General features: G+C 52.2%; 1 protein-coding gene across 3 annotated transcripts in view; it reads right to left on the bottom strand.

The window, feature by feature from the left end:
- The window catches only part of ADAMTS17 (ADAM metallopeptidase with thrombospondin type 1 motif 17), a 206764-nt gene that overhangs the window by 159482 nt on the left and 35161 nt on the right, over window positions 1–12121 (bottom strand). For 2 of the 3 annotated variants that reach the window (XM_040969713.1, XM_040969712.1), the window contains one exon: window positions 6376–6548. In XM_040969713.1, the coding sequence (XP_040825647.1) occupies window positions 6376–6548 (173 nt within the window). The remainder of the gene's footprint in view (window positions 1–6375; window positions 6549–12121) is intronic. The other variant, XM_040969714.1, reaches the window with a different exon arrangement.

The following is a 12121-nucleotide window of genomic DNA, read 5'->3' on the forward strand; positions in this document are numbered from 1 at the left end:
ACCTGTCAGAAGCACATCCTCAAATCAGACACTAGGGCTCTGGCACTCTACTGGGTTTTTAGTACCATCGCCAAGCACAAACTACTGGGACTTGATCAGGCAGCCCGTATCCAGCCATGTCACCCAAGAATGAGCTTTCTGGCATTAGCTCCATCTGCTTCTGCTCCGGTGTCCTCAACACTCCGAGGAGGAGTGTCCCTCCTCCAAGGAGGACCAAGGTACAGGTTTTGCAGAAAGGTCCTGTGGCACAGTTGGCAAAGTCCAGCTCAGCCCAGCCAACATTCTCCCTATGTATCTGCCCAGGTGGGAGGTTTGCTGGGGACACAGAGCAAGGAGCAAGACTCCATTCCCTGGGTAATACCCAGGCGTTGGGATCTTCGGAACACCAAGCTGTGCTGCAGCCCAAGCCACACCTGCACACCATGCCTGCAAGCCATTCCTGCAAGCCACGCTTGTACTCTACATCCTAGCCCATGAAGCCACGCCCTGGCCTGGAAAGCCACATCTGTATGCCACACCTGCTCACCACGCCTGCAAGCCACGCCCTGACCATGAAGTCAACCTGCTCCCTCTCATCACCATCAGCTGGAACAACCACCTCTTTCTGAGCCTCTAAATGCCTCACTGGGAGGCTCCCCCTCACAGTCATGTGCCTGGCTGCCTCAGTCCCTGCCCAACCATCAGCACCAGTCATCCTTGCCACTGAATGCTGTCTGCCACCTACTCTGTTCCACGAGGCTGGGTCATGTCATGGTCCCCAGTCCACTCCAGGAGAGGCCAGAGCAAGCTAAACATGCAGATGCATGGTGAAGACAGCTCCGTAAATGGATGCACCTGTTTCCCTAAACGCGTTCACCGAACACCAGCATCCTGACCAGCTTTATGATATGCGACAGTGGTGAGAAACGTCGTGTTGCAGTGTGCTGGGTCTCTACAACTCTCCTCTGTGTAACTGCACACCCACTGTCATACATGCTCCCCCAGTTCCTCCCCTGGACACCACCACTGGCGCCATCCTCTCAGACCTGGACCACTCTAGGGATCACAGTCACGCTTGTCCTTCTGCTTGCTTCCCTCAGCACAGTGTCCTCAAGGTCCACTCGCGTGCATCCGCAAGTCCTTCCTCTTTCACACCTGCACAGTCTGTTCCACAGCACAGTTACACCTACCTCCACCTTCTGGTCGCAATGATTGCCACCTTCTTGAATGTGGGTGTGTGTCTCTCTGCCTTATGTCAGGGTCATCTAAGTCCGCCTCTGTCATGATCCGGCTTCAGGGAGCTCACACGCTTGGCTGGGGTATCACTGGCTGGAGTGAGTGAGTGTGTGTGCGTGTGTTTCTCTAAACAAAGAATACTTACTGCTGTTTTCACTAAGGAACTTTTCTCCCACCAGGTGAGCTTTGGGCAGTGGCCCTGATCTACCAGGAGAAGCAGCAGTAGGGCGGAGCCTAAGGACTTGACTCCTGAAGACAGAGGTCAAGCAGAGGGGCAGCAGAAGCCCAGCAGTGACTATCAGCCTGAACTTAACCTTGACCTCTCCTGCTGTTTCTGAGCCTCCCCAAGCCCCTTCCCTAGACTATGCTCCAGTTCTAAACCAGGTGACCCCAGGCCCCTGATGGGGGACACCTCACTCTAGCCCCCTAAAAGGCGATTCCTTCTTTCTCATCCAGTTTCTGTAATCCTGACAAGTACCGGCAGCTTGCTTTCTGTCAAAGACAAAATGGCTTCGTCCCACACCAGAGCACTCTGGCACCCTCTCCACACCACACTAGCCCAGCCGTCCCAGCTTGGAACATGCCAACAGCACACAGGTGAGCCTGGCCCTTAAGCAGAAGCCCACAAGGCCACAAGGCATTGGCACCAGGGACAGCAACTGCCCGAACAGAGAGCAGCCTGTGCTGGAAGGCTACGTGAGGAGAGGCTTCATGTTGCTCGGCTGTCGCTTCAAGGCTCTTCATCCCTGCCAATCCGCCCCTTCCTCCTGGGTTGCAGGTGACCTTCTCACTCCCTGCAGCTTCCACTTTGCCAACATGGCTACTGGCAACACAGACATCTCCGGATTTCCTGACAGAGGATTTGCAGGACTGAAGCAGAGGAGTGGGGAATGAGAGTGGGGACAGACAAGACGGGGGGGGACTTAGGCAGCCCACTTTTCAATAGCCCTACCACAGGGGCTGGCCCTGCTGCAGACTCTGCTTGCTGATTGCCCCAGCCAGCCCCAGAGCCCACAAGGACCATGGCCACTCACACCTGGGACACATCTAAAGCCAGGCCTAACTGTTTGCATCCAGGGTCCTCCAGTCCAAGGGCAGTGCAGAGGTGGGGGATGCTGTCCCTCTTGTCCTCCCAGCTCGTGGAGTAGGGGCGGTTCAGTGCTATCGCCGCCCCCTTCTCCCAGCCTGAGATCCAACAGCTGCTGCTTCTGGCTATACACAGGATGAAGAAAGAAAACATCCCAGTGGAAGCCATGCCTTGCTGCCACTTTGGAAGTGATGAGCACTGATCCCTCACCCTGTGCCCCTGGATCATTTTTAAAGAGAAACGCGCACTGAGCGGATCTGCAGATGACAGCACGTAGGGCAGGGTCTGGCCCCTGCAGCCCAACTCAAGGCTTGTCAGTACAGACATGAGTACCGCAGGCCAGCGCCAACCAGCTCCCAGAGAGCAGCATGCCCATGCAGTGAACAGAAGCAGGCCCATCTCGGGGTACACCGTACCCAAAGTGTGCAAACAGGAAACAATACAGAATACAGATGTGGCTGTTTTCTGGCTGTCACTGACTGCCACAGCCTGGGGAATCCTCAGCTAAGGGCTCTGAGGGCTGCCGTGCACCTGCCAGGGGCTTCTGCTCCACCATCGTCTGCCACCCAGAGCCACTACTAACACCACCACGGCACTGGGAAGGTGAAGTCCCCGTTCTCTTGGCCTCCTCTAATCGTAGTGCTCTCCAAGGGGCCCCCACCTAGAAATGCCACTGGTACGCAACTTTGGGGACCAAGTCTTCAACAGCATGTGAGTTCTAGGGGACATATAATCTAACCATGGCATTGGGCAGCAGTGGAAGTACCCCAGGTGTGTGCGATTGAGGAGGGGGAAGACAAAGTAGACCCAACATCAAGGAGCCTGGCATCCCTGGCACCTGCACAGCCTAGCAGGGCCCTGGGGACTCTGCACAGAATGGAAGAACCCATTTGCCCAATGAAGGATAAACATTGTGAGATGACACCCATATGACGTGCTGCACGTGGGAGCCAAAGTCACGGAATGTAGAGCAGGCCAGTGGTGCGGGACCTAGGGCAGGGGGAGTGATAGAGCCACAAAACATCGTTTTTAAATGCTTGGGTTGGGGGTGTGACACCCATGCAGTGCCCACAGAAATCCCAGGAGAAAACAAAGCAGCAGCCCAGGGTGTCAAATGGACCTCTCATAGGCTGCCCACCTGGGTAGCCAGGACTGAAGTCCTCAGGATTGATGCCTTAGGGCAGAGGCCTGGCCTGAAGGTCATGGCCCTGCCAGCAACAACCTGTGTGACAGACACTGGTCGTGTGCCAAGCCTCCCTACTCCTGTCTCATCACTTAGGGAAATGAACTCTGGAACTCCAACCCACACAAATGGAGGTGCTCCTCACCCGATCACTGCATGCCATCTGTCCCCCAGACTCAAGAACCTGAGGGCACCTGACACGGAGAGGTCAGGGCCTCATGGGCACAGTCCCCTCTGTGCCCTCCACCCCAGAGGTTTCCCCTTGGCACAGAACACAGCCAAGGGCCCTTCAGGTACTCAGCTCCCGTGTCCCTGGGCAGTGCAGGTGCCTGCAGCCACCTCACAAGGCATCCTGGCTGTGGCTGCACCCAGCCAGGGTCTGCTGTCCCCCCTCCCACCATACGACACCGCTGCTGACATACCCCTGGCAGGCTCACCTTCTTGTCTTCGCCCCTTTTGGGATCAACATGGCCCATGCATCCTTGTGGTGGGGTCCAGCACCTGACAGACACCTAAACCCCATACTCATAACTTCCCCCTCCCTGAAAAGTGCCCCTAACCTGAGGCCACCCAGTGGGGTTCTTCTCCCTCCCCTGCCCTGTAGTTACTGTTCCTACTCCCTCCTCGTTCATTCAAGTCTCTGTTTCTGCCACCTGCACACCCCAGCAAGTCCTAACTTGTTCAGCAAGGGCCCCACTGACCTCATATCAGGCACAGTGACGCAATCCCTCCCTGCACTGTCACTCCACGTGAGGGACCTGTTTGCTGTGAGGACATGTCTTGGTGGGTCCCCAGTTCTGGGTCTGACAGGGCCGCCTCTCAGGTCACACCTCTGGGAAGATCAACTCTCCCACCATCTGAGCCCTGCAGACTAGGGCAGGGACTTGCAGCGACCCTTCACCTCCACCAGCAGCCTCCCCATGGCCACAGCCGCTCCAGCCGAGCAAGGCTGGCCTCTCCCATGGCTCCGACTATCAGCTCTAAGCAGGAAGTCTCAGGCTCCTGCTTCCCGCTGAGACCTCTGCGTCCATCTCCCACCACAAACTCAGTCAGTACAGACTGGCACGCCTTATGTGGCTCCAAAGGCTATGGTTCCCCTTTTCTCACTGGGGGCTCCACCATCCCCACAGATACCCAGGATGTCTTTTTCCACCTCCTGCAGGCCCCCTCCCCTAGCACCTCACTCCCCATTCCCATCCCCTTAGCTCTGCACCTCCACATACGCCCCCTTCCCAATGCTCCCGCTTGCCCTCAACCAGGTAGCTGGCCTGTGTACATCTGTGGGGCTGTTCTCCAACCACAAACCTACACATGTTGCTCCCTCCAACAGCCTGAGTTGTTGAGGTCAAGTCCTCACCCCCATGACATCTTTTTCCTTAATCTATTTCCCATTTTAATAATTTTTGAAAGCGTTTTATGAAGACACAATATACAAATGCACAATATGCTCACAAGCATACAGGTAAGCGTGGTGTGTGCCCCTGAGCACACCCATGACCAACACACACATCGAGAACACCACACTGTTGGTGCCCTGGGAGACCTGACCCTCCCCTCCCTTTTGGATACTACCCTGTACATGGTACAATTCAGGAAAGAAGTCCCTATAACACATCAAGCGACACAGTATCCACACAGTTTATCCTCTCTGTTAACCACCACAAATAAGAAAAAGCCATGTCTTATTTCACTTAGCATAACAATCACTAGCTCATCTGATTAGTTGCAATGTCAAGATTTCATTCTTTCCTATGCCTGTGCCATATTTCAACTTGTACACACACCCCATTTCCCTTATCTAAATGTTGACTGATGGATATCTAGGTTCATTCCTTATCTTAGCTAATGTGAATTAGGCTGCTATAAATTACACAGAGAAGTTATATGCCAACTTCATTTCCTTTAGACGTATTCCTAGGAGTGAGATATCTAGGTCAGATGGTAGATTTTTAGTTTTCCACTTTGCACAATGACTGTCCTAATTTGCCTTCCCACCAGTGTATCAAGGCACCCTGGCTAGCATTTGTTGTTTTTTTGACAGGTGGATAACAGCTCACTTGTATAGCTACATTTCCCTGGAGAGCGGTGATCCTACGCATTTCTTCATGAGTCCCTTGGCCATTTGTATTTCTTCTTTTGAAAAATGTCTGTTCATGTTCTCTGCCCATTTCTCACTCAAAGCCTTCCACCCCCCAAGCCATGGTCTCCAGGCTTCCACACTACCTGCTGTAGGTGGATCGCACCTCCTACCCTCTGCATGGAGCCTGCACCCCTGCATGCCTCTGACCTGCTGTACAGCCTCTCCCCTCACTCCTACACCCCTGGCTTTGCATCAGAATCTTCCTTTCTTTTCAAGAACTTGCTATGAAAGCCTCCTTCATCTACTACCATTGCTGCCTTCCATGACAGGGACCAGACCAGCACCCAACACGAGGCCAAACAAGTGTGAAGGCCTCCAAACCTGCTTCTTGGAGAAAGGAGGGGATGGCACAGCCAGATGTGGTCCAGGAGCCCCGGGGGTCTAACAGCTGAGGAGCTAACACATCCCTAAGCATGGAGTCCATCACCGCCCTCCCTGCTCCTCCAAGCAGGAAGCTCCCTCCCTGTCTCTCACCAAACCTTCCTGCACAAGGTAAGCTTTCCAATCCCTAAAGTGTGATTTTCTTTTCTTCCACAAGGTTTCTGCCTCCTCATTCAGAGGCAGTGGCCTTTGGAGTGGGTTTTATACAGAGCTGGGGGCCTGAGAAGGCTTCTGGCAGCCACTGGGCACACACGGGCCACAATACCCCACAGTAGGGCCCAGAAGGTGGCAGGCTTCACTCTCCTGGAGGCCAAAGTGCTCCCCCTACCCCAGATCAGAACCCCATGCAGAGCAGCCATGGACACTCACCATATTCATGACGGTGAGAATGAATCTCTGTGCAGCCTCAGCCCCGTGGTACTGCACCATGTCAGCGTCAGCCACCACCAGGGTCTCCACCGTGCGCTCGCCACTGAGCTGGATGGCATTCCTTCGCTCCCGCCAGTCCCGAGACAGGCTGCTGCCCTGCTTTGGCATCTTTTCTGGAAAACGATGGAAATATTAGCTTGCTGATTTCCCAAAGCATGCACAGAACAGACCTTCCCTGGTCACTCCCAATGGGAGGTAGCCTCTCTGTAGTCCAGGCACCTCCAACACCACACTGGGTGGGCAGCTAAGGTCATTCACAGATGGAATGTGTCCACTCAGAAGGGGAAGATGTGGGGAGGCCTGGTGGAGAGGTTCCAGGATTGCCCACCCTGACAGCCAGGCTGGGCTGGACACTTTAGGAGAGAACACAGCTGTTCCAAAAGGTCGTGGGTGGACCACACAGGTCTGAGCAGAGAAAAGTCTGGACCAGAGGAGAGGGGCTGGGAAACTTCCAAAGTCAGTGACGTAGGATCAGCAAATGAGTCTGGCAGGCACACAAACTACTAATGATGGGGCCAAGGACCAGGGACCATCAGAGGCCAGATGGTCCCCAAGGCTCACATCCTAGAGACTGCACAGTCATGAACGTGCAGTTAAAAGCACTGACGTACACAGAAGCAGTATTTATCAATCCATCAGCAAACCCATGATACACATCCAGACTAGGACATGAATGTGGCCACACCTAAAATGGAAGGGTTACCAGTTACCACTGTGTGACTCCCTGTAGAATCTGACTTTGACCAACAGCCATCATATTAAGGAGCCCACACTGGATGACCTATGCTGCTGTCTTCGCCTCTGACCATCCCAACAGGTGGAGAGGCAGAACACAAAAAATCCAAAGTGTGAACAGGAAGGTAGGGTGTTCATTTCACAGCTAATTCCACTGCTAGCATTAGCATATATGAACACGGCTGCTTCACCGGACACGCAGGAAACAGTCTGCACAGACAGCAACAGGTTTCGTCCGTGATCCCCATCAATCCAGAATCAAAAGCAGATACTATGATCATATTTGTGGGTCATAATTTACAAATAAGAATGTTCTGTGCACTGTAATTTACACTTACAAAAAAAAAAAAAACCTGGGAAACTGGCAGACACACCAGCTGTAAAATCAAGTCAGTGATGCTCGAAGGAACACAGCCATGCACAGCAGCATCTGCTGAGAATATTCCAATGTCAACCAGTTGGAGCTAAGTTTTGCACATTTTTTCACAGAAGCACCTGCAGGTCCCAAAGACAGGTAAGCATATACAAGCACACACACAGAGGCAGTCTTCAAACAGTCCATGGGAAATGAGTGCTAGGAATAAACTGCATATACATTTCAAAACACCCCCAACAAAACAAATTTGTATAAACCTGTTACAACAAGTCACAGGCAGACAGAGTTTGAAGCACACAAAAGGATGAGGCATCAATTTATAGAGCCTCATCAAAGCAACACAAGTTCAGGTAACACAGAAGCAAGACCAGCCATTAATTAACGATGATGGGGAGGTGGAGGGAGGCTGCTTTACGACTGCCGATGGGGAGAGTGCCCCCAAAGAAGTCAGTAGCTTACAAACAGCTCGCTCACTTTAAGAAGGATGAGACAATGCTACAGGTGAAGCCCAAGGGGACAGATCATCTCAAGGAAAGTATGAACCTTGTTTGTGCCCCAATTGAAGAGGCAGATGACTAACAAAAGGATCAACAGGCAATACTGCAGAGGTCTCAACTGATCCTGCTTAAACCAACCACGCTGAAAAATTAAGAGTGGAAAAAACGTTCTGCTCACTAGATGCGAATATGCTTGTGGCCAGAGGACCTACAAATAAGAGCGAACTTCCAAGGGGAGTTTCAACAAAGAGGTGGGACAAAGGTCCTGATGCACGGCTTCAGAATCTTAGCAGAAATGTGGCTTTATTGGTACCAGCCAGAAAACAATGCATGAGCAAAGCAAGAGGTACCAAGAGGTTAGTTCAGGCAGAGGCAGATGGGTCAAGCACAAAAGTCAAGGCAACTATTGTTTGGGCTCTCAAGGTACTATGCATGTTAATTTTCTGGAAGGTGAAGGAATGACGACAGCTTCTTATCAGCACAGTTTGGGGAAGAAAAGGCAAAGTCTTGGCAGAAAACTACCCAGAATCTTATTAGCATATTCTTCCTATTATGAACATGCTCCTGCTTGCTCCTCTCATCAAACACAGGTAATTCTGTCACAAAAAAATCATTAGGCTTCTACCATGCAATCCTGAGTTTGCTCGTTCTGACTTCTTGGATTCGTTATCATAAAATCTTTGAAGAACACTGCATTTTCTCCAGCTAGCTATGTAAAAAGTGCTGACATGGCTAAATCCCAGGACCCATAATTTATTTTATCTTTGATGATGTTTACATAGTTCATTAAGTTGGGAAGGGTCAAAGGTGAGGAGAAAGTGGGTGAGACCACTATTTCAAAATTAATTTTCTTTTTCTTCTTCTGTATCTGATGGAAGCTGGGAAAGAAGAGAAGAGAAGAGAAGCCATCTCACCAGTCTTCCAATTGCCTCAGTACCTGGGGATGGGGAATGGCTACCCAGTGTCACCCCAGGGTCCCCAACGTGCAACATGTTCCAAGGATTCTACTCAAGTGGTTTCAATAGTTCTGAAATGTTGCCAATCTCACTGATACAGGATTAGGAAATCCTTCCAAGATCCACTGGCTGACAAAGTCCACCTTGGAGTCTCCATTTGCCCAGATATTTACTGCCAACACTTGGCTGGGTAGTTGACCAATTTGTTCTGTCCTCCTTCTTCTTATGGCACCAGATGTCCTCTGCAAGCTCCAATGGAATGCCATATCCTCCATGCGCATTTGGATATGCTGTCTGCCTGCTGCTCCATCTAAGCCACTGAGGAGGCATAGCTTTGACATACGCACTCCACAGTAAGATCACAGATTGATCCTGCAATTCTCCCCATGACTGGAGTTCTGAGTCCAGTGATTCATGGAAGGATCCTCAAAGAAACCTCATCTGAAATGTCTCACATCTCACTCTTGGATGTGCTCGCCAGTACAGGATCTGGCTCTGTCACACACATCGGCCTATGCAGACCATTAGCAGCAATTGCTGGGTCAGTTCTGTCTCCAGCCCACTCTCATATATAAACTAATGGATGCTGCAGCCCAGCCCAACCCTTTCTGCCACACACTCAGCCCTCAAGTACACCAGCGGGAGCTACAGCCTAGTCTGAGCAACTCCAACAACCCCTAATTGGTCTTCCCCTAGCCCTGGTTCCTATATTTGCAAGTATATATATGTATCAGCAGACTGGTCCAGTCTGTCCCACATCCCATTCAGCTCTCATACACGTCAATGGGCATTGAAGCCTAGCTCAACCCAATCAATCCCACTATCCAACCCACACTCATGCTGGCAGGTGCCACCACCTATCTAGCCATGCCTTCTCCTAGCCCTGATTCTCATGCTCACCAAAGGGAATTGTGCCCACAGTTTCCCTACTGGACCAGTCCCAGTCCTGTATCCTGCACTTTCCAGGTGGTTCCATAGTCTAGCTTGACAGGATTTACCCCCAAGTCCCAGTACTTGCCAGCTGATGCTGTGGCAAAGACTAACCAGTGTGCACTTACTTATGTATGCACCAGTGGGCACAGTTGGTTAGCCCAGCTTGGCTCTCCAACTAACCCAGCTCACTTGTAAGACCAAAAGTACTATAGTCCTCCCCAGCCTGGTCTGTCCCTGATCCTAGCTCTCATGCTAGCCAGTGGGAGCAGTGACCCAACAAGGGAGCCCCCCACAGGTGCTGCAGCCCTGTCTGGCCTGGCCCACCCCACCTCAGCATCTGCTAGTGGGTGTTGTAGCCCAGCCCAGCCCAGCCCAGTCTGCCCCACGTTCCAGCTCATGCTGGTGGATGATACAGCCTAACCCAGCCCACCCATCTCTCAGTTCTGGCTCTAATGTGAACTGGCTGGTATTGTGACCCAACCCACCCTGTCTTGCATCCCGTCCTGGTTCTCAGATCTATGTTGCGATCTGGCCCAGCCTGGCCCATCCCTATACCTGAGCCAAAAGTATGCTGGCAGGTACCATAACCTAGCCTTGTCTAAGCTACTCCCAGCCTTGGTTCTTGCATTCATCTGCAGGGACTGCACACTGACAAAGGAGTTCCCCAAGCCCTTCTATCAGATCTCTCAGTGGCAGATCTTATGTACAATGGGTCTTTGGCCCAAATCGATTTAGTCCACCTGCTGTCCTAGCAAGAACAGTGGTCTTGCCCAACTGGCCTACACCAATCCTGGTTTTTACTGTTGGGAGTTACAACCGAGCCTGGTCCACACCCATACACAGTTCAGAGGGTACCGAGACATATCCCAGCCTGTCCTACACCCACTCTGGCTCTCACAAGCACCAGTGGGTGCTGCAGTCTAGCCCAGTCTGGCATACCCCAGCCCAGTATACAGTCATGCCAGAGGACACTACAGTCATGTCCAGCCCATTCTGCTGGGTCATCTCCATTACAGCTCTTGCACTCACCAGTGGGAACCACAACTCTGCCAGGACATCCCTTTAGCTCCCCAGACAGGCCTGTTCCCAGCTACAGATCTTGCAAGTGCCAGTGGTAGCTCTGACCCAGCTCGGCATAGTGCATCCCCCTTCTTGGCCTTTGTCATCAGATGCTGCATCCTGACCTATACTGGCCTGCCCCAGTCCCATTTCATGCTGGCAGATGATTCAGCCTGGCCCTGCTCAGTCAGCTCACATTTCTGTCTCATGCAAACCAGTAGCTGTGATAGCCTAGCCTGGCGTGACTTGCATTATTGCCTGGCTTCTGCACCTGCCAATGGCCTAAAGTTGGCCTGGCCTTGCCTGGTCCATGATCCAACTCACACACTTGCTGACAGGTGGAGCTACCCTGCCTGGCCTCACCAACATCCAGACCTGAACCACATGCTCACCAGTGGGATCTAGAGCCAACCAAGAGAGTTTTCCAAGTTCCTCTACCAGGCCATCTCCAAGACACAGACCTCCTATGTGCCAGTAGGTGCTAGGCCCTTACTCAGCATAGCCTGCCCGTCCACTCTGACCTTTGTATGAGCTGGTGGACGTTGTGGCCTGGCCCACCCCACACCCTATTCTTCGCTGTGCCTACAGATGCTGCAGCCTGGACCAGCCCTGCTTGTTCCCAGCACAAGTACACATGAGCATCTTGAGGTTCCATAGTTATGCCTAGCTCAGCCTATCACCATCCCCAGCTCTTAAGCAAACTAGTAGAAACTGTAGTTCCACAGGGGTGAGCCCACCTATCCCCCACAGAATCTGTCCCCAACCTAGTTCTCTCACATGCTCCTCAGTGTCATGACCCAATGTAACATTACCTGTCCCTTATTCCGACTCTCACTGGCAGGAAATGTGATCCAGCCCTGCCAGGCAGGCCCCCAGCCCAGCTTTAGTGTATGCCCATGAGTGATGATCTACTGTGATGTGTGCTAACTATCCCTGGTGAGTTCTCCCACGTGGGCTGGTGCATCAGTCTGAGCCATAAATGTCTTCTTATGTCCCTCTTCCAAATTGCTTGGTCTCGGCCCCCTTGCTTACCTTCAAGTACAACAGCCTTGTTGATGGGAGTCCCTCAGAAGTCACTCCTTGCCTGCAACATACTCCCTCAGCAATCCTCCCTCCACCACATCCCCTTG

Source organism: Ochotona curzoniae, unplaced genomic scaffold (assembly GCF_017591425.1).
Source record: "Ochotona curzoniae isolate NIBS_2020 unplaced genomic scaffold, NIBS_Ocur_1.0 scaffold_4701, whole genome shotgun sequence".
Classification (NCBI taxonomy): Eukaryota; Metazoa; Chordata; class Mammalia; order Lagomorpha; family Ochotonidae; genus Ochotona; species Ochotona curzoniae.